Here is a 26395-nt window from a genome sequence, read left to right on the forward strand (position 1 = left end):
TGCAAACTAAATTATTAATTTAAGAATCTTAAAGATATCTACTTACCTAATCTTCATCCTCTTTATTTCTCATATTATTATTATTATTATTATTATTATTATTATTATTATTATTATTATTATTATTATTATTACATGGAGTAGACTTGCAATCTGGGGCCACATTTTCCTACGCCATTTTCTACAAACTCTAGACTAGAGCGATGGCTCTGAACGCGAACATCCGGGTTCAAGTCCCGACGATGTGTATAACTTGTGGAAAACAAGGACGGTGTTTGGAGCAGATTTTTACACGGTGTTCCCTCTTTTTATAGGAATTTCACCAAATTTGCACTACTGGCAATATCTGTGACGGCTAAGTGATCTACAGTAATTACCGCTGAATTAAAAAGTATTTTGTTATTGTTCAGTTTCCTTTATTTTCGTGTAGGCCTGCTACTTCATCAATGAATTATAGTATTTTTATTTCGGTCTCCATTATCGTCATCGCATATTGTTGTAATCAAAGAACACTGCGTTAACAGATTTAAACATATTACGAGAAGGAATGAAAGTAAGGATGTAATGAAGACAGCAGTTTCGCGTAGGAATGATTTGATGCAAGTTAATACAAGTAAGGTACAAACACTTTTGATTCGATATTAATTACTTCCTTCCGATACCTAGACCTATTCAGTATCACCGATAAGTAAAATACTGTTGTTTCGAACCCTAAGTATCGAATATTGATTTTTCATTCAGCTATCGGTATCTATAGTTCAGGGTATCGAGCCATCCATAGTTCTGCTGGTTCTGTGAAGTGATAATATTACTATGGGATTACAAATAACCCACAATTCCTTGACAACAAATCTTCCGTTGGCTGCTTCGACAAGAATTAACTGATAATATTGGCCAACTGAAACAACGAGCTATAGTCAGGATAGGAGAAGAAATGTCAGAAGGAAGCGAAATAGGGAGAGGAATACGTAAAGAATGCCCTTTATCACTTACCCTGGTCAACATCTACTTGGAGGATTTAGTGAAGAACTGTTTTAGAACATGGGAGGGGTAATAGTAGGAGGAAGAAGAATAAAGTGTATAAGATTTGCTGATGATATGACATTGTTAGCAGAAGAGGAGATGATACTAAGGGATATGCTACAGGAGCTAAATGACAGCTGTGAGCAATATGGGCTGAAGATAAATGCAAACAAAACGAAAGCAATGGCCATAGGAAGAAAAATAAAGAAGGTAAACTTGCGAATACTAAATGAGGCTGTAGAGTAAGTGGACAGCTTCAAATACTTGGGGTGTGCTATAAGCAGTAACATGAGCTGTTGTCAGAAAGTCAAACGAAGGATAGCAATGGCCAAGGAAGCTTTTAATAAAAAAAAAAAGAGCTCTTCTGTGGACCTCTGGAAAAAGAACTAAGGGAAAGGCTAGCGAAGTGCGGTGTAGCATTGTATGGAGCAGAAACATGGGCATTACGACGAAGTGAAAAGAAGCGACTAGAAGCATTTGAAATGTGGATATGGAGAAGAATGAAGTGTGTGAAATGGACAGACAATAAGAAACGAAGCTGTGTTGGAAAGAGTGGGTGAAGAAAGAATAATGCTGAAACTGATCAGGAACAGAAAAGGGACTGGCTGATAAGAAACTGTCTACCGAAGGATGCACTGGAAGGAATGGTGAACAAGATATTAACCATATGCGGAGATAAGAGGAAGGAAGAAAATAGGAAAGACTGGAGAATGCTGTATTTGCAGTGAAAGATCTACTCTTGGGCTGAACACCATGAATGAATGAACTGACCAACTGTAAACGTTAAATTTTAAAACTGACTCTGCAACAGTTCTACAGCTGTAACAGAATTTTCACACGATTCTCAACTGTATAATAGTTCTGATATTAATATTTCTTTAAAAAGTCAACAACAAAGATTTCCTATTTTTGGTGGACGAGTTCTTAAACTAACATGTGTAATTTCTTACAAGTTGCGGGGACATGAAAAATACTATTTCCTGTGTGAAGGGAAAACTGAGAAAATTAATTTAACCTCTCAACATTTTAACCCATTTACTTGAATAAAATTCGCAATTTTCAACAATGCCATCCTTTATCTCCGAGCATTTCCACTCTATTTAACTTGCTCTTGGCGTTGAATATTGAAATTCAATGTCATAATAATCTCACAAACGTAAATTAAAACAGCCTAAAGCAACCATACACAACACACAAATGGAGCAAGATTTTTATTTGTAAATAGGACGCTAGTTTTTGCCACTAATGAGCCATAAGCACTACCTTATCCTCGGTTACTAATAAAACTTTGCCAATTATATTGCAAACCAGACATTTAACTCCTACATCAATTATTTACATGCTAGAGAGACGAGTTCTAGTCTCACTGGCAGAGAAAATTTCTATTCCTTTCAATTCTAATAATTTATAGTCATTCTCTCCTTTATTTGTTAAACGCTGCTACCTTTGAAAATATATTACGTCCATTTCTATTAACTTTCTCAATACTGATATGCGAAATATCTGGATGAAAACTATGAAGATTTGGCGTACTACACTGAAGTCAGATCGCTCAGTCTCGGTCAAATGCTTATTTTTTTTTTTTTACTAGCGTAACATAATACAGGAATTCTCAAAGAATCAGGTAACCTTTTTAATTAAATCGCCTACGATATTTTTAGGCTTTGTCACATGTAAATTAACAGGCTTTATTTTTTCAGGACACAATTAATATAATGGAATTAGAATAAAATGAATGGGTTACCGGTCTCGCTTTTCTGTGTGATATTACAAAACATCATGATCTGAATCGTCGGTTACAAGGAAAAAACAAAACTATTGTTCAACTCTATGATACAATAAGATGTTTCATAGCACAGTTGCAGTTATGGGTTGAACAATTAAAGCAAAGGTAATTTTATGTTTTCTTTAACAGACTCGTCATATAACATCACTGATAATGTCATCCAAGTGCTAGATAATTTAATCATACAATTTTCCAATGATAGATTTTATGATTTTAACAATTTGGAGAACGATTTCTTATTATTTTCAAACCCATTTTTTGTTGATGTTCGACATGTTCGATTAGATTTGCAAATGGAGGTTATCCGTCTACAAAATGACACTTTTACCGAAAGTATAAATGTACTAATTTTGTTGGCTTGGACATATATAAATAACTTTGTAAATTAACATATCTAAATCTATTTAATTTCGGTATAGAAATTGCATCAATACTTGGCTCCACCTACAGATGCGAACGGTGTTCCTCCCCCCCCCCCCCACCCCAAACAAAGCTGACTAAATCAAAATCGAGATCCAGATTTGGAGACGAGAATTTGAAGGATCAGCTCACAATTGCAACGACTGATATTAATCCCGATTTCAGACAACTATGCTTGTAGGATGATGAATGATTTGATACATTTTATGGATTTGCTTTCATGTAGTCTATTTCCTAATAACTTATTATTTTGAGTTTGTTTCGTATGTTGTAATATACATTTCTAAGTTTATAGTTTAAAATGTGCATGTCACATGGTGTATAATATTTTGCAGCTCATCGAATACAGATTGGAATAAATATGGGGATTATTTAATTCCCGCTGTTGCAATGTACACTCTTCGACACAAAATGAGCGATCTACTGTAACCTGAATTTCTCGTAAGTCCACCCTTAACACCTGGTTCACACAAGAAAACGGATGTTTATTTTTGCATCTAATCTACCTCTTGAATATTATATTTGCTCTAAATTATTTATAATACTTGATTTACAGAGTGAACAACAAAGGAAATAAAACAAATGAAAAACAGAGCGAAATCTTGCACTCATACCCTCTTTTTTATTAAGCCGCCACGTGACCCCTGGCAACAGTTACGTGTTCTTACAGTAAGTCATTTTAAATATTGACAACAAATTATTGGAACTCTCCCTCTGCATAATACATTTGTTCATGTGTGGAACTAAGCTCTCACGAAGGCACACGAATTTTTCGGAGGAGTTATGGCTGCTGATCATTATTTGTGTCTAAGATACCTTTGATTTCACTAGCAACCACTGATTACATACAAAGTCTGCTAGACGGTCATACGTCATAATATGTAAACACGCTTGGCGGGTTATCGCAAACTCAGTGAAAGGCGTAACTGCAGAAGTGAACACGGCTGCCATATAGGCCTGCATAAATCTATTTTATGTAAATCTTGTTACAATACGTTCATAAATGAAGTTAAAGATGTTGTTTATTTCCATATGTAATTATAATATTAATCTCTCTTTCTATTTGTCTTTGTTTCTTTCTTCCTCCTATATTTATTTTTCCATAATCATGTTTCATATGAATTTGCGAATCTGTGTGCGTCTTCGGATGTGCCAGCGAGTGTCCGTTGGGCGAAGTAACGGTGATCGAATGTAAAGTATACTCTACGAACGTGGTTTTGAAATGTAGACAAATGTAACCGATAACATGGCGAACTGAATTATTCCGGAATGTACAGAATGTATGAGAAAATGTGCCACCCGCATGCCACACTGTTCTTTTATTAATCTTCAACTGTAGTCTTGCTGTTGGGCAAAAGTGTACACAACATATTTTATGGGCTGCGACAACGTGTATGTTAATAATTCGATACAACATTGGTGACGAAGTGCATCAACATCGGTTAAAAACGCAGTAATCATAGATTACGAAACGACGGTTAAACAGTAACGGTGGTTAAAATGTAATTTCTGTGCATCATTCATAATCACCGATTACTTAAATATGGTTAACTGACACCTCATTTAACCAGAATAAAGTCTATGATGGTACATTGTTTCTACAAAATGACAAAAGGAAAGCATCCATACCGCTGCAAAGATAATAGTCAACATCTAAAAACGACTGTGCTCACTCCGTTCTACATCGAAATGAACGTAGCCTACATTTTCGCGTTGCATTTGTTTGCCTTTGGGCACTGTTATATTTGCGAGTTGCATTTCTTTGTTTTTCAGTGCTGTTAGGTTAAAATCGTACAAAATAGAAAATTGAATGCAAAAATGATTATATTCCAATATGAGGTTAAAGTATCATAGACTTACTTACTATATTTAAATATATTATATAAAAAAGAAGGAATATCCACAAAGAAAAAGGATGTAGAAGATTGGTAGGAATGTGTGTACGATCCAGGACCTCATTTACACCAGGTTACTGTTCATTATCCTAAGATCCATCCATAACCTCTCTTTGTTCAGCCAGTGACATAGAGAAAGAGATATTCAAGTATTCCCTCTTAAAATATAGAAAATAAGTTCTATAGAATCGTAATATAAGCAGCCGATCAAAAGAAATATGACTGTTTTTGTGTTATTTCAAGTGAGCCATTTGTAGATTTTGCCGAAAACTTTAACAACTACAAAAAACTTAGAAACAAAACCACACAAAGCATTAGGAATGCTAAACGCCGTCACGCCCTGAGTCTCGTCGACCCGTCCATTCCCCCTCGGTGTCTTTGGAATAACTTACGTGATATGGGAGTAGGGAAGAAAGCATCAGAAGCTGAAGTTATAAACATACCGCTTGATAAACTCAATTAATACTTTACCTCACCTCCCACTATACGACCTGAAAAACAGTCAAAACGAAATACAATTAATACTCTCCTAGCTAATCCTCCACCTTCTCGCGAAAAATTTTTCTTCTCGCACATTACTGATTCTGAAGTAAGAAGGGCTCTTAAAAGCATTAAATCTAAAGCACAAGGCACTGATAACATAAGCATAGTCTTTATCAATAAGTTAGTCGATGTCGTGCTTCCCGTAATAACTCATATTTTCAATTCTTCAATTATCACGTCTGTTTATCCGCAACTCTGGAAAACAGCCTTGGTACGCCCACTTCCTAAAGTAAATTCACCTACTTCTGCAAAAGACTATAGGCCAATCTCCATTCTTCCCGTTTTATCTAAAGCTCTGGAACGCATCATTCATAAGCAGTTGTCAGACTACCTAATAGAATTTAATCTTTTAGACCCTTTACAATCAGGATTCAGAAATGGCCATAGCACTTCTACTGCTTTGTTGAATGTTACTGAGGACATACGCGCAGCCATGGATAAACGACAGGCTACTGTACTAGTTTTATTGGACTATAGCAAAGCCTTTGATTCTGTTGACTTCGATCTACTATTGACTAAACTACAAACGCTACACCTTTCTGATAGTGCTATCACCTGGATGTACTCCTACCTTACTGGCCGCCAGCAGCGTGTCATATCTAATAATCGTTTCTCATCCTGGCGTACTGTAGACACAGGAGTTCCTCAGGGATCAGTATTAGGCCCCTTGCTCTTCTCTATTTATATAAATGGAATTTCCAACTCATTTAAGCACTGCAGATATCAAATATATGCAGACGACGTTCAATTGTATATTTCAGCCCGTCCCGACGCACTAAACGATAGCATTAATAGTCTGAATGAAGATCTTGATTCCATCTCTTCCTGGTCTCAACAATTTGGGCTTAACCTAAACGCATGTAAATCACAGGCTATTCTGTTCGCGAACCGTAGATTAATTCCTGAAGTCAACGACCTGAATATTCCACCTGTGAAACTGAATAAAACAATCATCCCGTTTAGCTCTACCGTAAAAAATCTCGGAGTACATTTCGAATCTAATCTAAATTGGGATACGCATATTAAATATACATGTAAGAAGGCATTCTCTATTCTCCATTCACTAAAAAGATTGTATCATTATCCATCTAAATTAAAACAGACGCTGGTACAGACACTCATTCTACCTCACTTCGATTATTGCGACGTTTTGTTCAGTGATCTCAGGATTGATTCCGCTCAGAAACTACAGCGTGTTCATAACGCGTGCGTCCGCTTCATTTGTAATGTTCGATACTATGATCATATCTCACCTTCTTTCAAGAAGTTATCATGGCTTAGGTTACATGAGAGGAGAAATCTGCACTCACTTTCTCTCTTATATCGAATTATGCACTCTTCATCCCCCTATTATTTATTCGCTCGATTTCATACTCTCTCTCGCTATCATAATATTAATACTCGAGCACAACGCGATAACACGCTAGAAATTCCACTTCACGCATCGTCTCTGTATTCCTCATCCTTCACTGTTGCTACCTCTCGTCACTGGAACTCTCTGCCGCCTGAAGTCAAGGGCTGCCGAACATTGAATTCTTTCAAATCCAAGTTAGAAAATTATTTATGACGAGTTGCCAAACTAACTTACTATTATGACAAGTGTTGTATTGCATGTTTCCACGTATTCACATTTTTTTATGTTCTAATGATATTCAACTTATTTTATATTTTTGTTTTCATATTTTCCGATAATGTTATATCTCTAATGTGATAAGTTGAGCTATATATAATCTTAATTTTCCTTATTGTGTGTACTTAGAAATATTGTATTCACTGTATACTTTGTACTGCACTGTTTTATTACTACTATTATTATTATTATTATTATTATTATTATTATTATTATCATTATTACTATTCTTCTTTATTATTATTATTATTATTATTATTATTATTATTATTATGAATAATTGTCTTTTTTTTGTATGCCTCATTTATTTTGACCTGCTGTTCACATATTATTATGCTTTTTTCTTTCTTTCTGTATGTTATATATTATGTCTGATTTCTTCTTATTTGTTGTTTATTTTTTATTATTATTATTATCTTATTCAGTTTTGTGTGTAAAATTGTAGTGTAATTTGTTAATTTGTAGTGTTTTTGTAACGCAGTCTTTACTCCTGGTTGAGTGTTAGAGAAGGCCGTATGGCCTTAACTCTGCCAGGTTAAATAAATCATTATTATTATTATTATTATTATTATTATTATCCCTCCTGGAATTTTCTGTCACCTAATTCCTCGTAAGAATTCTCTCTTGCCACTATGTAAACTTCACGCTCAAGTACTGTACAATAATAATCGTCTTCGAAATATACATTTGTGGCTCTGGCCGCCATTTTGCTTTACTTGGTCTACTAATTACTGGTTATCTCCTTTAACCGCTCGAATATGGCCGGTTAGAGATTACTGTGGTTAACCTTCTATTTAAGTCGTAACCGAGGTCGATCCACCGTAAAAATGCTTAACCAGGGGTTAGGTGACAATTTTAACTAGTGGTTACACTAACCGACGTTGATGCACGTGGGTGTGGATGTAAGCGAAACTACCGACGTGATGTTATAAGCAGTTTTATAACAACTATTATGTTTCGTCTCCATTTTCGAGCACTGAATATTTATTTTATCGCAGGCAAAAAATACAAACTTGATACTTACATGGCAGTCTTTTTCTTCCTTTTTTAGTTTTTTGTGTTCCGGTTCTGGAGGGCTCCTTGGTCGGTATTTCTCCCTCTCTGCTGGGGAAATAGAGTTCCGCTGAAAAATAATAAAAAAGTTTATTATATATTTGACAACTGTAAGTTCAATTTGAGCGACTAGACATAAAATCTCAAAAGTGTAAAATTACATTTATAATGTACTCTAGCATGTTAGCGCTCATAATAATTGCTAGCATTGAAACATACGACACTTTTTAAGATTTTCTCCTCGGGTTATAATGTAGTAATGTGCGCTTTACCCAAGTCAACAATCACATTCCCGTCTATCCAATTCGTGAGGATATATAGTTCTATATGATGTCTACACATTTTACGCCACTTTGAGACAGGCGCCATTTGGGTTTACGCCAGAGTAATAACGTTATATCCCGTTATAAAACCGCCGTATTAGTCTCTGGAGATAGATGTACCTTGCGTACATCTTGATACTCAAATCCTTATCAATCCACTATTCTAGTCATGTCAAGACGTGAAGTGAAAATCTTTCAACGCTCTCTTTCCGTCTTATCGCACGTTTTATGAGGGTGCTGCCGGATTCCGTGCTGTTCCGGTCAATTTCTTCTTAGTGTCTGAAGCCGATAAAGCTTTAGCCCAAGAAAAAGGTGGGAGGTGGATGGAGAGAGGAAAAGAGACGACGATTGTGAAAAAAAAAGTGTGGAGGGAAAAAAAAGTATGAGGGTAAGAATTCCCTAGTGGCGTAACGAAACGATTGAACCATGCAGCCATTATATAGGTTGAGTTAGTTTCTCTCTCTCTCTTTCTCCTCTCTCTCTCTCTCTCTCTGGGATATGGGCAGGATGTCAAGGGTGGAAAGATAGGAAGAAGTTCGGCTGCCGGAACACAGATGGCACAATGATCATCACTTGTATAGCGGTCCGCCAAACTCGTGGGCGAGGAGTTGGCGACCCCACACGCCCGCCCTAACGCTTGGCTTGGTTTCCAGACCCCGAACAAATGTAATTCGCTTCACCGGGCGTGCCGAGGCTCATTTCCCGCCATCAGCAGACAGAGATCGTCACGAACACACTCTCTCTCTCTCTCTCTCTCTCTCTCTCTCTCTCTCTCTCTCTCTCCACCCTTGTAAAAAAAAAGTATTCTTGCCAATGAAGGTAGAAAGAAAGGCTATTTAGTTTCGTTGTTCTATTTGTAGAGTGTATTCCATTGGAACTTGAATTGTCATTTTTCACACCATGAGATAATGAAATTACGAGTAATTCAAATGTAATAAATTCCATAAGCTTCCACTTTCAAGTAATTCCAGTACAAAAGCTGATTCAGTGAAACAAGGCAAAAGTTAATTCATTATCATTGCCTGTTAAGCAGACTGAAAACACATCAGACTTAAATATTCATTAGCCTACATTTAATAACTTCCATCTCCTTTTTCATTTATATACTGTGGAATTATCTTCCTACTTCCATATAAAGGAATCACTCCATCTTACGTAATATACTAATATTTCGTTTTCATTTTGGTTCGCACTACTTTACTACTTGAGAATTGTCCACCTTTCACTACGAATACAATTTATTAATTTTTGTCTGCTGCCAAACTGCGGTTTACCATGAGGATCCAGAATACAAAAGAATTGTGCAACAATTATTATACTGTTTAACAATGAGTTTAACTATTACAATACATTCAGATAAAAGTTTTAATTTCTGGAATATATTATGAAATATCGTAAAAAAACAATAGTGTAAAGGCAGAAAATGGGAAGATTGGAGAATGCTGTGTTAGCAGTGAAACTGAGCAGAAAACTGAATGAATAAATGAATGGTGCAAAATATTAATTAATTAGAAAATTTATTTTCTTCAATTATACCGAACTTTCAACATGTTTCAAATTGTTCTTTATGTCCATTTCGAATTGTATTTAATTTTGAATATAGTTGGATACATTGTGATATCTCCAAATTTTGACGTGAACGAGAAATAGCCAGTAAATTTTTCCCGGGACTCTCTCATTCTGGGTCAGGGTTGTAAGTGCTCTAAATGTAAAACACAGGCCTCTCAGTTTTCCTTTCCTTACAAGAAAAGACATAATAAAGGCGTTTAGCACCACTAAAAATCCACTACCCTCGGCAGGTTTGAAAGCGCGAACTTCCTATCTGTTGATAAACTTTGTGACCATCTGGTTAAGCAATACAATCTTCCTTGATGTTTTGTGAATAGTTTCGCATATTAATTGAACTTTGTTTACTTATTGTCAAAACTTTTATTCTGTTAAAGAAATACCATATCGCAAGCAATAAGTTTGTAACTTGCATGGTTTGGTTCTACAATATTTCAGCATTTGTAGGATAGTATCCATAAGAAGTGATATTTCAAATCGTAATCCTTGCTCTTTTGACACAAGTGGATCAAAAACCTTTGCAATTTTATTTAATGTGATTCGTTGAATGAAATGTATGTATAATACAGCCGACGCGTCTGTGGCTCAGCGTTAGCGCGATCATCTTCCATCCAGACGGCCCAAGTTCAATCTCCGGTCAGATCGTGATGAAATCTGTGGGCAAAACAGGAGTTGCGTAGGGTTTTTTCTACGAGTATTCGCGTTTCCCTCTTTTAATCAACCAACACTTGCCATCTCTCCTTCATTTCATCTATCATCTGTAGAGATAGTAGATGTTAAAACTTAAAATTAAACATTTATCACTTTGGAAATAACATTTAGCATTCTATAGCACTTTCAATGTCAGAATTTAGAATTTTTGAATGGAACATTTTTATGGAAAGTTTGGTGATAGGAATTAAATGTCATCAATGTGTTAACAGGTACATTTTCTAGACTTTCGAGTTAAAATTCTTGAAAATAATAAATATAAAAAGAGATGAAGTATTACAGTGAAATTGTGAATACATGTGTATTAAGAAACGTGCCAAAATATACGGGTGATTTTATTTCGACCCATCTTATTACTCAATGACAACCACCCGCTACCACATGCAACATATTTGTGAGTGAACACAGGACCAAAAGAGATCGGGTAGGTGCTAATATTCTATCTTCTACCACTAACGTCTGACATATTAGTTGAAAACTCGAGATAGCGGTACAGATAACAAGAAAGAAAGTATCAGGTAGGACACATTTCTGTACTTTTTGTACTGTAAAAACATGGAGGGATGACCAAACTATATCTAAAAAAAAATGTAAGAATCTCTATGCGATGGAGCCTTTAGATTGATTCCGATGATTAAAGAACATTCTCATAAAATGTAATTTCGGTCTCATTACGCAAAAAAACATACTACCTATTAAACAAATTCCTCAGATCTTACCTTAGTAATTTTTGTCGGAGAATGTCAGAAGAGGCAAGATATAAGAAAAAGCATTTTACTCTAAACCCTTCTCAAGAAAAAGGCACAGAATATAAGCTGCAGTTGGATAATCGACAAGGATGAAGTACCACATAGTTTATATTGAAAACAAATGCATCCCGGCGCGTCAACTTATAAGGGTCATTATAAGAATATAACAGAAAGAAAAAAAAAGTATGTAATCTTTGGAAAATGCAATTTTAATATTCTAAATTAAAGCTACATACATATAAATGAGAGGAAGAATAATGGTCACGCTGATTTTAAAAAACCGAAGTTATTTTTCAATTATAAAACAAATATGCATGTTGCATCAATGACATTGCCTGTTGCACCAGTGACTTACTGTACAATGTTGAATTAATCACTTTCAATGTTACTGACGAAATACTTTACCGGATGACTAGTGCATATCTCATCACATATTGGTATAAGCACATGGCGTAAATTATAGGAACATGAAAGAAAGAAACAGTTTTCACAATATTTTACAGAAATTCCAGAGGAAAACAAAAATATTTTGTCGGAAACTGGATGAAGAAAATACAGAAAAATATTGCAAGTATTCAGAGTATTTAAAAGTTACATTACTGTGAAACAGTAGCCAGCAAAGTCTGCCACAAAGATTGATGAATTTCTAAATGACCAGATCGGAGTCACAACCACATTACTATGGTCATACCACATGGGATCAATTTTTTTGCCAAAAGAATTTGTTCTCGTTCACGTAGCCTCGAGAATGATGCATGCAGTTAACTGGAATGTGCAATTCATCAATATCGTGTACCTTTCCAGGGTAATAATTGCCCTTATAACGAACAATTACCCACTTGTCAATGAGTTCACTATCGACACCTTCAATTGGCTGTCCACTTTCCACCTGCTCAGAACTGTGAGCTATCAATATGACAATTTAATACAACATCTTTCATATGAAAACAAGAACAGTTTGCTGACATCTGTAATAACCAGGGAACGGATTTATATGGACTAAAAATATATGAAATATGTAAATATATATGTAGTTATTTTTACCAAAATATGGAATTAAATATGGATTTTTACCAAAATATGGAATTAAATATGGACTTAAAATTATAAAAAAATGACTATGTACGTTAAATATTGGTACATTTTAATCAAACTAAACAAAAAATATAATGGACGTACCTTATCTTCCAATGTAGTTTCAACAAAACACAATTTTTATTGTCTGTTACCATAACAATAGGTTACAAACATTTCTTTCAAGTGCTGAAAAGTGAATCTTCTTCTATTGTCTCTGAGGATAGATTTATACTGACTAAAAGAGCGTTCGACGTCACAAGAAGTAACTGGTACATAATTCAATTTCACAATGTCTGCTGGGGATAAGTCCAAGTTAATCTTCACTGTTGATTCACCACTCATCACAGCAACAACCTTTTGTAGTTCTTCATATCCAGGGTTTTTTGAAAGTACAGTGTCCACCTTAGCTCTTACTGCATCTGCAACTTTACCTCTACCACGATTCAGTTGTTCCACAGTACTATTTATAATTTCAAAACTTTCAGATAGTGAAAGGTGCCTATTTTGGAGACTTTTGAGCGTTTTTATGATGCATCAAAATGTATGCTGAATGTGAGCTAAGTCATTCTTCACACTTATGTCACAGGTAACTGTTTTCGCAGTATCAATTGAGACTGCATCTTCAGAGTCCAATGCAAGGAGAACATTGTTAATAGAGTCTATATGTTCGGCATAATATTCAACTGCTTCTAGCCATGTACCCCATCTAGTTAAAATTGGCTTTGGTGGCAATGGAATTTCAGGGTACATTTCTTTCAACACGTTAACTCTACTGGGAGCTTTGAGAAATACTTTTTTCCACTGATGAAATCAACAAATCTACTTTAGGGAAATTGTCTCTGACCACTTCTGCCACACGATGAAATGCATGCGCCACACAAGTAAAATGAGTCAATTTAGGATATACAACAGATAATGCTTGTCCAGCTTTGACCATATAAGGGGCAGCATCGCTAATAAAGAATAACACATTATCGTACATAATACCCTTTGGCCACAGGATACCCATAGCTTCGTTGAACAGTTTAACTATAGTTTTGTTATTGCACTTTTCTAGAACATCACAATGTAAAAGAATTCGTTCAGAATATTGTTCACTTAACAAACCGATAACTACATTACCAACAAGTCTACCTTCTTTGTCGGGAGTCTCATCAATGGAAACCCAAATTGAACTATCTTTAATTTCATCTCTTATCTTCTGTATTGTCTCATCGTAGATGGATGGAGCATACGTCTTCCTAAGTGTTGACTCATCCGGGATTGTATGTTGAGTATATTTTTCAAGGAATTCCCTGAAGACCTTATTCTTTAGTTTGTAGAGAGGAATATCAGCAGAGATGAGAGAACGGCACAGGTCGATGTTAAACTCAGATCTTACATTCGATGTTGTTGGTTGTGTTAAAAACAATTGTCTCTGCTTGGAATTTAGTTGTTTGTTGGCCTGATGTTTACTAGTTGTAATGTGTTGTTGCACCAGGAACTTTTGTGTAGATGATACTGCACACTGACACAAATTACAAAATAATATTTTATTGTCAGTTGATAAACCATCTTCTTTAAATTCTGAAATGTAACTTGTTAGTTTTGATTTTAAATTGACTGAATGACGTACTTTTGGCATATTTACCGTCTTTATAGTATGATTTACAAAACTGAACCTATGTGTACTCTGACTGGCATTTAACTGTTGAGCTGCACAACTGAAGTCTGTTAAAAATTTTAAATTAAATTAATACAGTTTTGTAACTTACTTTCCCATTGTTGATAGGACTGCTAATTTTCAAATAACTCTGATGTTAAAGGGATTACTGAACATGTGTTTAAATCTCTATTGTTGAAATGTATTTTTAAAAGTTAATGGAATTTTGTTTTGTTTTATTGTTAAACCTAATATAATATGGACTGTTTTATATGAAATATGGAAAATATATGGAAATTAACGAAAATATGTACTAAACTCTAAAATATGGAAAAATATGGAAAATAAAAGTAGGATTTTTCAACCCTACACATTGTGAAACATAAAGATAATGCAAAATATAAATTATATTAGCTTTATAAGTAAATATGTATTTACATATAAATCCTTTCCCTGGTAATAACTAAGTTCTTTACACTGAACAGCAAATTTCTGGACACTGACAATTTGATGAATCTTCATTGTTTGTGGAATTGTTGCAAGGCTTGGAACATCGGCATAAGCACTGTTGATGGTTTGGTCAGGTATGAAAAAAAGATTGATACTTGTAAGTTCACTTAGTTCCTTATACAATATTTTAGCTTTCATAATATCTGTATCATGATCAGTGTGTCAGCTGCTCTTTTTATTGTGCCACCAATACCATCAGGAGCTCCACGGCCATGCCCTGTTTCCCAGAAATTCCAAACGATTTTGGTGAACTCTTTCTCGTATGGTGTATTAGTTCTGGATGATGGAGCAGGATTGCTGGAAATGAGCTCCTTAAAGCAGCTGACTGAGGTACTTGTGCTCCATCACGTTTTTTTTTTCTCTGCCCTGTATGTTGCAATATTTTCCATCCACAGCCGTCATTGGTGCCTTTTATCCCTCTCGGAAGTTCAACTATTGGCTTCTTCTTCCTTTTATACATTTCGCGCTTTCTTTACAGATATTTCTCTCTTCACAGAATCAGCATCCCTCCGCTGTCTGCTGAGGCATGACCTTTCAGTCCTTTTCAACCCTTTGTTCTTTTTTGGGGACATATTTCTTGTAAATTCATAGATACTGAAATTTTGTTACGTGTAACTAATTTTGCCAAGTTGTTATCAAACATGACGTCATTGAAATCTCAGTTAATCATTGGTGCAGCAGCGGTGTTAGATAGGAATAATTGTTGCACCAACGACTGTTGCACCAATGACTGTTGCACAAATGACTTTTCTGTGCTTAGTTTCAATTTTTACAGCCATAGGCTATATAGCACATGGGCTTGCTAGCTTTGTTTCTCTAGTTTTAAGTGGGAATTTCACAGTGGAATGTCTGGATTTGTAAGTCAAACCTATCTCTATTCCCAGCCTGCTGCACCAATGACATGAATTTTGCTACTCACCATCTGTCAGACAGAATAAACATAATTTTTGCTTTACATACAGACACATTCGATCAGCTCTTCAGCCATTTTGGAAGTTGTTTACATCTTGACGAAACTGGTGGTGACTATGGGTACTTCATAGCAAGTGTGGGATCTATAAATGCTATAAACATTCTGTTGCACCAATGGCACATATACTGTATGTGTGGGACACTTTTCATTTAATTTTTACAATACTAAATGTAATGTTTTCATAGTAATAATATATATAGATTTCCAGAGCATTCTTTTGTTCGTAATTTGGTATATATAACATAAAAATCATGCGAGCATATACTTCTAAAGTGGCGGCTCGTGGATGAAAAATCATGTGAAGGGACAAATACCAGTACCATATCCATTCCGGTGATTCCATATAACCAAATATAAATGTTAAAAAGTTATTGTTTAGGGAGAAAATGCAACGTTTCAATAATTTGTTTGTATCTCGACAATAGTACCTACCAACGGCGAGTACAGTTAATGACACGCTGGCCATGCAGCTTCGCTGCTTACTGACGTTAAGGTTTACGCATTACACAAACTAGATATTTGATTATTTAAGAAAAATTAATGTATTACTTTTTATTATTTTTATTTCTTTTTTTGCGAAACAGTTGAAGTGACACTTCACTATCTTCACCTGAATAGCAGCCACTGACTTCTACATATTCTTTCCCTATAGGTCTATTAGGAGTAGGTGTGCCATAATGAACAAGGAATAACCTAAACATCATACAGTGACCTGATTTAAGTGATAAAGTTGGTAATGAATTTATAACGAGATATTACTTCTCATATTACGACTATTTCTGACTAGTAGTATGTTACTTTAATAATAGATAGCACTAAAACACCAGCGCTTTCAAACAAGAACGATATGGCGCCATCAAACAGACACTTCAGTCCTTCGCAGTCATTCAATTTCTCTCTCAGTGCAGTAAATGCAAGTCAATAAAGCTCTAGATTACTGCACTTTTTATATGTATTAGTAACTGCTCCGACTATTTTTCAATAACATCTGAACAACTGGGGATACGTAAAACTTAGGATGAAATACATGACATCTGAAAAGCCATGTTTAACACTTCTTTCAAAGGCAATACTGTGACTGCATTTATATCGCAGTTGTGATCTATAAATGAAACTTCTTGTTTCGTAAATAATTCAAGTGGATAAAAACTTAAGCTTTTCCTAGCGGGCAGTACCAAAGACCTGTTTGAAAAGGTTATTGCTAGTTGTTGATATTTGAAGTACAGTACGTAAGCAATATTATACATGTTTGCAGTTTTTAATATCAAACATAACGCGTAGGACTGCCTTTCATGTCGGGGAAGAATACAGGGATCGAATTCAAATATCCCAGTATATTTCTCAAGTTCCTCCAGTCATTACTAATGATGTACTGAAAATTAAAATAAGGTTATGTTAGAACCTCTATTCAACTGTTCAATTGTTTTAGAAGTCTTCCACGTTCTTACCAATTTGCATTTTATTAGAATAGAGCAACAGGCTATTTAAAAACTTGCATTACCACAGCGTACTAATTATTATTCATTGGCAGAAAAATAACTCAGGAAAGAGCCTTCATGCAGAATCGAATATTTAAACAAAGAACTATAATACAATTTTTATGTCGCGGATTAGACTGAGGAAAAATTAACGTTGATTCTTAATAAATTTATACTCGTAGTAATTACTTATTAGCAAGCAGTTTTAGCAATATTCAAAACAGTGCAGTGGTGAAATTTAGTTTTCAGATTCTTGGTTGTATTTAGACCAGGGCTGGGTACCGAGAGCGAATTCAAACTCTAAACGGAGACGCTTAATATTCATCCGTTACGGCATCAACACTGCGCGGAGAAGAAAGGGGTTGAAGAGAAGTCATATGGCTCACCGTGAGAGAGTAGAATTCGCTCTTGGTGCTCAGCCCAGATATAGACCCTAATACAAAATATTCTGTAAAAATTCGTAAGCCTACTATAGTGAGCATTATTATTATTATTATTATTATTATTATTATTATTATTATTATTATTATTATTATCATTATCATCATCATACAACAATACGGATACCGTAACATTAAGATAAACACAATCATTTATAATACCGGTATTCGAACAAAACAACTGAAACAATATTTTGTCATGTTAAAAAAATGAAAGCCCATGGTCATAACCATAAGGTACCACAGAAAAGTATTGAATTTATTTAACCAGCACAAAAAGACAAAGAGAAGCTAGAGTAAGACAGTGTAAGGGCTAGTTATAAGCTTCAGCCTACGTGAAAACACCAAAAAGAGAAGCAGTAAGAATGGACAATGTTTGGATAAGAAAGATTAGGATGAGAAATTGGAAGGTGTCTGTAGGATGTTACAAAATAAATTTCTTGCATCGGTTTAAATAAGACCCCAACTTCAAGAGAATTCACTCTTGTTTGTTGTAATCGGAATCTAAGTGTTTTATCCCCATTAGTAACTTAACATTATTTTGGAGAGTTTCTCTGTTGTCATTCCTGAATTGCGAGCATTCTAACATTTTTATCCTTTTCATTAAATAAAAAATAACCTCTTCTCGAATTTTCTTCTTCACTTATCCTATTCAATGCCCAGTTTTCAATGTTTATTTATAAGTTCTTAGTGTTGCATCAGATATTCTTTAAAACCAACTTAATTTTATAGTCTAATATGTTACAACTCAAATAGGTACAGTTCAGTAAATGTGATGGACGATGGTTGTCTTAATATTACCTAATTTCCAACCTCCCTTAAAACGTCACTGTTCTTAAGATGAAACTTCGTCACAAAATACGCTACAGCCATAAAACCACCATAATGTTAATAATAGGCTACTATTGCTTAAAAGCTTATATTAATACAGGATACTAAAGAGCCGCGCTATTACCACTTTCACACTCCAAATTATTATCATATTTTTTGTTTTCTCGATAAATTAAACACAGCAAGGCAACCATCTCGTAGTGAGAAGTTAGGTATAGCATTGATCGTTTGATGCTCGACAGATTTCAGCATGTTGTGCTGCAGTCCGTGCTTGTTTACTCCTAATAGATTATCATGACGACTGTGCTGGTTATAACGAGTAGTGGCTAAAGAGTGGGAATACAAGGAAAGCGTACGCTTTGTCCAGCAAAAATCTCTATTTAGTCACTAATTTGTACTTAAGCCGAGACACTACCATTGAACGGTGGGCCAATTATACGACTATTACTACTCAACTACATGAGTAGTGTTCAATTCATAAGATTCTGCAGATTCTAACCTAGGACAACATAAAAAAACACAGCTATCCAGGACTGAACGAATAAATGGATGAGGATAAGGCAGGATTTGGAATTTTATTTCGTTTCTCAAGCAAAACGATCCACTATGAAGTAATGCAAGTTTTCTGTGTAGTCATCGGAATGTTGCACAAAGTTAGGGTGGATTTATTTAGGTACTTGTTCAACCCCCATTCTTTTTTCTGGCCATGGTCTCTGTGGCGCCTTCCTACCCCACCAAAGGGATCAACAGGCCTCACAAATCTCTCCCATGCCTATTCCTTCCCGCTTTTTCCTCCACGCCCTTAAAACAAGCTCAAGCATAGTCCTAAAAATCTCATATCCCCGAAGCTTGCACCCTGACTCCTCTATACAGACCGTTACCCCCATAACATGACGAGCGTGAGATAGAAGATATAGAAAACCACTCTTTTACGATCTCCAACCCCTCTCTAACCATACTCCAGAAAGAATAAAAAAATCCACCAAATCTGTTTTTCTCCCTGGATGCACAGACGGAAAAAGGAGGGTAGCAAGAGAAACTCAATTTAATATTCGCTTTCTATTTAACGAGGGTTGCAGTGAGCTTGGCATGGATTGGGATAGAATATAACTAAGTAAGCCAGCTAGTATTAGCCCCAACTGGGAGTAGCCCACTAGGGGGTAGTATCTATTATGTATAGCGTAGGGGAGAGTTACATGGGACCCTCGTTTATTCTTAACAATAGACTACATGTTTCGACGGAACAACTCTGAAGAGAAGGGGTGTTTTCGCGGCCTTGTAAATTGATTACAGCCCAGAGAACTTTTCTCCCCACCCACTCCCAATAGCCAAAAGTATAACTCGACGCACCCTCTCATATAGTAACGAGAATATTGGAGGGTGCCAGGAGGGGAAAAAATTACGCAGGGATTTGATGAGGGGCTGACCCAATAGGTGATGAATGGAAAGACCCATTTTGGATAATGGCGGAAAGTAAGAAGGATGGGTTGGGGTAGCAGGGAAGATGAGAGAACAGTATGCTGTGTTTCCTCCCCATACTTGACTCAGAGAGGCGACGGAAAGGGAGAAGCAAGTCAGATTATCTGTGCGCCAAAGTTAGGGAGCCCCTTTATTTATATTACATAGTATTTGAATGTTAAAATATTCCGGACTAACCACATTTACTGACTTCAAATAGGTAGTCTGTCCAACAGATGCTCAATTAGCACGCTCTTCCTTCCACTAAACTATGTATTTTTTGTTCCCTACACACACATGCATACAGAAGAATAGCTTCAACATCTGAATAGGATGACCGTTTAGTAACAAAATATTGCATCCTTAACGTTAAGAACGAACAAAGTTTTTATAATGTATGAAACGTAATTACTCGTATAATCTTTAAAGAACTCGATGCATACAGAATTTTGTTAGTAGAGAGAAAATCCCTTAATTTTAATGAGTGGTATATCAAAATTAAGATATGTAATAAAATTGATTTAGTTGCTTGCGTGGATAAATTCTTTCATGCCGAGGACTAAGAGTATAAATTAAAAAATTCAATTTTCATGTGTCCTCTCAATACAAATAATTTAACAATAAGTAGAATTTAAAAAATCCTATGCAATGCAAATAAATCAGATTCACAAAATATTTTCACGTTTTATTCATTTCAAATTCTCAAGAGTTTATGTTGTCACTGATTTGGAAATTTCAAACCTTTGCCTTTGTCCCGAAAACCAGTTATTTTGATTTCTACCCTTACTCCCTGGCACGAAAGAATTTTTTTTTTTAATTGGTTACTTAACGACGCAGTATCAACTACTGGGATACTAAATTAGCGTCGACGGATTTGGTAATAGCGAGATTGTATTTGGCGAGATGAGGCCGAGGACTCGCGATAGATTACCTGACATAACCTTACAGTTGGGGAAAACTTCGGAAAAAACCAAACAGGTATTCAACCCAAGTGGGAATCGAGATCGCGCACGAGCGCAACTCCGAAAGAATTATTCTCGTCAGTATTTTCGGCTACGAACCAGCGGTATCTGGTTCAATTCCAGGCAGCGAATTGGAAGTTTATCTCACTCCCCAGGAATGGTTTGTCCCAAGGAACTTAGAATACTCTACGAGTTTGTCCTTTACCTTGTATTTATAATAAGCGGTGATCTCGCACCATGCTGACCATATGACTGTGAGGAAGAAATAGTTCATGGGACTCAATAGTTGGTGGTAGTGGTGACGGTGATGACTATGATGATCATGAAGAAGAAGTAGTAAAGAAAAATCTTTAAGTTTTCTACATTAAGAGCGATTCTGAGCACACTCATATGTGTGTATAAACAGGCATCAAAACATACTTCAGTCTTTAGATATGTAGGCCTACATTTCTACTACACGAGGTGAGATACGAAACAGATACCAATAGGATGAAAGATGACTGATTAAAAAAAATGCAGCCATATGAAAACCAATAATTTCTTGAACTGGCAACTGGATGGAGCTTAGTATCCCAGTACGCTTATCATTATAGTCCTGGTACTGTTCATCTACAACAAATGACAGTCAACGAGCGTGATTTGTTACCTTAAAACACAGATTTCAAAACTAATTAGATCACTAACTAGCTATCTCAGAAGCCTTGGGGATTGAGGCCGTGAATTCGCTAGTTCTCCATTTGTTGAGCGGGCAAGAAAGTACGTATTATCCACGTAATAGTCCACACCTGTGGAGTAACGGTCAGCGCGTCTGGCCGCGAAACTAGGTGGCCCGGGTTCGAATCCCGGTCGGGGTAAGTTACCTGGTTGAGGTTTTTCCGGGGGTTTCCCTCAACCCACCACGAGCAAATGCTGGGTAACTTTCGGTGCTGGATCCCGAACTCACTTCACTGGCATTATCACCTTCATTTCATTCAGACGCTAAATAACATAGATGTTGATACAGCGTCGTAAATAACCCAATAAAATAAAATGATAAATCCACGTAATAGCAGTTTATGCACCCAAAAGCGACACATGACATGGGAATTTTGTGATAACATCATACTCAATATCTATACTGCACATAAATAAGCGTACAGTATATAACAGAACTCTATGGAGTCAACAAAGGTTTTTGCCCGCTTTCAAGATGGAGGCATAGAAATCTGAAGTTTACACTGAATGGTTTTACTACTGGCTCGACTCATCATGTCAGCATTTAGACAGCGTGCAAAATAAATTTAATGGTTATTTAGCGTCGCTACATCAATTGCAAGGATATTTAGTGACGCTGGAATTAGTGATAGCGATATAGTATTTAGCAAGACGAGTCTCGAGGATTCGCCATAGAGTTACCTGATATTTACGTTAGTTGAAAAACCTCGCATAAAAACCAACCAGGTTATCAGAATTCGAACACTCACACAGACACAGCTTCGGAGCACGAGGCCTGCGACTGTGCACGCCTTATTTCTGTAGCTCTATACTTTCCTCTTATTTATAGCTCAGTAGAAAAATATGGTGATGTTCAATGCGAGGCTCTTGACGGGAGGGGGGGCACTTTATCACTTTGTTTCATGCTTTCATTTTGAGATGTAACTTGCTTCTGTTTGGCACTTCATTTTGACACGAGGAATGCGAAGTTTAATATCCTGGGAAAATTCGTTTTAATAGTTTTCATGGTGATGCCTGCATTCTCTCTTTTACATCCTTTTACCGTACGATCGTAAAATCTTCAGCCTACTCAATGACTGATAAAGATCCCTACTATCTATAATTTTGTTACTAATTTCTAGATACGTTTTGAAAGTGCACTTCTTCTAAAGTGTTTAAAATCCCACTTTCAACAAATTCGTTTGTCATAATTACGAATAAGGAATACATTTATTATTTCAGATATATTTTTATTCATTTTATATTTCTAGGCAATTTATCTCAGAAATTAAATCAATAAATCCGTTTGTTCGAATTATTTAATATTATAGTTGTGGGTTTGTAGACGGTCGCTCAAATTATTTCTTATTAAGTTAAAGGTTAAGTCCAAATTAATTACAGGTAAGAGTATCTCCTTAAGTTCAAGCATGACGAATTCTATTCATTATAGTTCAAGTTTTGTACGTTTATTTTCATCCATCGCCTGTGGTGCACTCTGTGTAGAGTCTGACGAACTAAGTGGTCTACGCTTCTCGGCACTAGCGAGGGTTCCTAGAGTCGGGTCGAACAACGGTAAGTTAAGGGCCCTGTCATTGCATAAAAAGTTCATCTTCATTTTACTGTAAAAGTACTTGGAGCTCCTTGCAAACAAATCACCCTGAAAAAAACCCACAGGTAGTCTATAAGAGATGTCGTTGATTCGAACAACACACCTTTATGAGACTAAAAGGAACCTTACAGGTGTAAACTCGGATTGCTGATAATTATAAAATGAAAGTCAACTTAGCCACCTATTGCATGAAATACAAAGGGGACAGTTCCCCCCTCCCCCGGAGTGTGGATGAGCCATAAATTACACAACGGCCCCTATGTCCTGTTATTTATTGCATCCTTTATTACCCAATAATTCTCATGTACAAGTGGTTAAAAGGCCAACTATGTCAGACTTTCTTCATCCAAAGAAATACTAGTCCGGCTTTTGTGGAGAAGAAAATTCTCTGTTTGATAGTGTCGCTCAGTGAAAAGTGAACCAGACGTCATAAGCGACAAAATGTGTGTTAAAAACAGGGCCGGCCAGAATGATGTTAATAAATGCAGGTTGAAATTTTCTTCTTGAGAGGGGGTTAGAAAGTTTGGTTTCAATTTTAGACAGTAAACTTGAGAAATGTCGAACATACAGTAGTATTGAAGCAACAATCATTTTATTATTAATGTCCACATAAAAAAAATCACGAAAATCGTATTATGAAATACTAAATAAGACTGATCACAATCTTTTTCTGTGCGTTTCTTGAAGCTTGAAGTACCGGTAAATTATCTTGAATAGAGTTCGATCATGATATTTATAAACGTCAGTAACTGTAACATAATCAAAATTATTACTTTTTTCAGAAGAATAAAACATAAAACATACTTTCGTTCTTTTCGAAATAGTCTCGGAAATTATAAATGCAATAATAATAATAATAATAATAATAATAATAATAATAATAATAATAATAATAATAATAATAATAATAATAATAATAAATAGAGGCTGGTTGTTTAGAGATTTTACTTTTTCAATATTCGCTTATTACGGCAAGCACTGCTTTTGCCAGCCTACAGGAGACAGAATGTTGGAAGACTCCTAAGATGGGAACAACAATTTGGATGACCTTCGATTTCAGAACGTGATAATACTCAAACCGAATCCTAAATGGGAAGAATATTTGCAAACATTACTCACACAAGTTTACGATATGTAATACACTATAGGCCTTTATTAAATTAAAATTCTACAATAATTCACTACAAATTCCTATTATGACAACATCCCTTGTTTTGCATCTAAATTCCACGATCAACGACTAAAAAAAAGAGACGATAGCAATAATTAAATTCAGAGGCTTATATTAAATATTATAAAACGAGGGCACGCGGTAGCGTCGCGCTGCAAGCCGAAAGGTTGCGGGTTGGACTTCTGATGGGGTCATGGATTTTCTCCAACAATGACCTAATCCTTCATGCCGCATTATGATCCTTGGCTTCACTCAGCCTCTAACAGAAATTATTATTAGGGGTATTTCCTTAGGGATAAAGAGGTCAAGTATATGACTACATCCTATTGCTGTTAAGGCCAATTGTCTAGCTAGAAAGGTAGGAGCCTAAACCTTCCGCTACCATGCGGACATCAGTGATCAGTAATAGTGATTCTATCTGAGAAAGAAGCTCACATCACAAGCGAGAGAGAAAAATCATGTGTAAATGTTGGAAAAATTAGAGGGATAAAATTTGTCAGCAGAGTTGAATTGATATGCAAACTCAAACAAAAAGCAGGAGCAGAGATCTGGGACCAATTCTGGCAGAGGCTAATTAATTTTATAATGATGAAGGAAAGTCATCAGTCACTTAGTGCGTGCTTGTTCCTGAACCCAAATATCATGGGTTCAAGTCCGATCGAATGCAATGCAGTTTAAAAGTGGGATAAAAATCGATATCGTAACTTCATAAAAGAAGTGAAATTTGAGATCTCCTTTTTCCGATTAATAATAATAATAATAATAATAATAATAATAATAATAATAATAATAATAATAATAATGATTTATTTTAGCTGGCAGAGTTAAGGCCGTACGCCCTTCTCTTCCACTCAACCAGCAAAAAGTATACATACATAAGTATGAACTTACGAAGAATTCAACAATTTGATTTAGATAAGAGTTACATGTATAAAAGAGTTATTTACGAATTAAACAAGAAAATACTATGAACTATTAATTAAACCCTGAAATACAAACTATGTAGCAGAATTAAGCTAAAATACATAGAATGTTAATATATTTCAAATAATGTTATATAATAGAAAGAGATTATTATGAGACAATTTTGAAAATACAGTACTATCAGGATGCATGTCTACAGAAAGGAGTAACAATGTAGTCAGTGATAGTTTAAGTTAGTGTGATTGGAGTGAATATAATTTACAATAAAAAAAACTCCGACCTAGATAAAATCAGTAGTTAGTTGTTTTTCATTCCATCAAGTTCCCAGCATTGCGGACAGATTCTTTGTGGATCATTACTTCGATTAACAACAGATCTCTTAAATATAACGTTCCGAGAGATCACAGGAATCTTAAACGTACAAAAGAGGGAACTAAGTATTAAAATGGGACGTAATAGACAAGGGCCTTTACGTTTAATATTACTATGATGTATCGAAGTACATATAAAGTTTCAGTGCAGTAGTTAATAAATATGATATAGCGTAAGTAATTACTTTGTGTGTATGTTCCGTCGGACTCCGGCCACTTAGTCACGCGTAATGAGTGCACCTCTGTACTTGTGATTGGACATTGTGTCTACTGTCACACATACTGTGACACGGTACACGAGGGTAGGCCAACAAAGGGGAACACAGTAGGTAGAAGACAAAATGAGAGGGATTCAATCAGACATCGGAACATGAATCCGATGTGGCTTAGTGGATAAAACATCAGCACGTAAAGCTGAAAACCCGGGTTTGAGTTCCGGTGCAAGCGAGAATTTTTCTCAGTTCTATCGATTCTTCATCTTTAGGTTTCAGCTTTTATTAAGAGACCTAACAAGGAAACAATACCTTAGTACGGCTATACTAGAAATCGGTGTCGCT

At 35.7% G+C, this 26395-nt stretch overlaps 1 protein-coding gene across 6 annotated transcripts in view; it reads right to left on the reverse strand.

The window, feature by feature from the left end:
• The window catches only part of LOC138698122 (transducin-like enhancer protein 4), an 814654-nt gene that overhangs the window by 41801 nt on the left and 746458 nt on the right, over nucleotides 1–26395 (reverse strand). For all 6 annotated transcript variants that reach the window (XR_011331700.1, XM_069823853.1, XM_069823855.1 and 3 more), the window contains one exon: nucleotides 8322–8420. Coding sequence is in view for 5 of the 6 variants with exons in the window: in XM_069823853.1 (XP_069679954.1) it covers nucleotides 8322–8420 (99 nt within the window). In the remaining variant the exon portion in view is untranslated. The remainder of the gene's footprint in view (nucleotides 1–8321; nucleotides 8421–26395) is intronic.

The sequence above is a fragment of the Periplaneta americana genome, chromosome 4 (genome assembly GCF_040183065.1).
Source record: "Periplaneta americana isolate PAMFEO1 chromosome 4, P.americana_PAMFEO1_priV1, whole genome shotgun sequence".
Classification (NCBI taxonomy): domain Eukaryota; kingdom Metazoa; phylum Arthropoda; class Insecta; order Blattodea; family Blattidae; genus Periplaneta; species Periplaneta americana.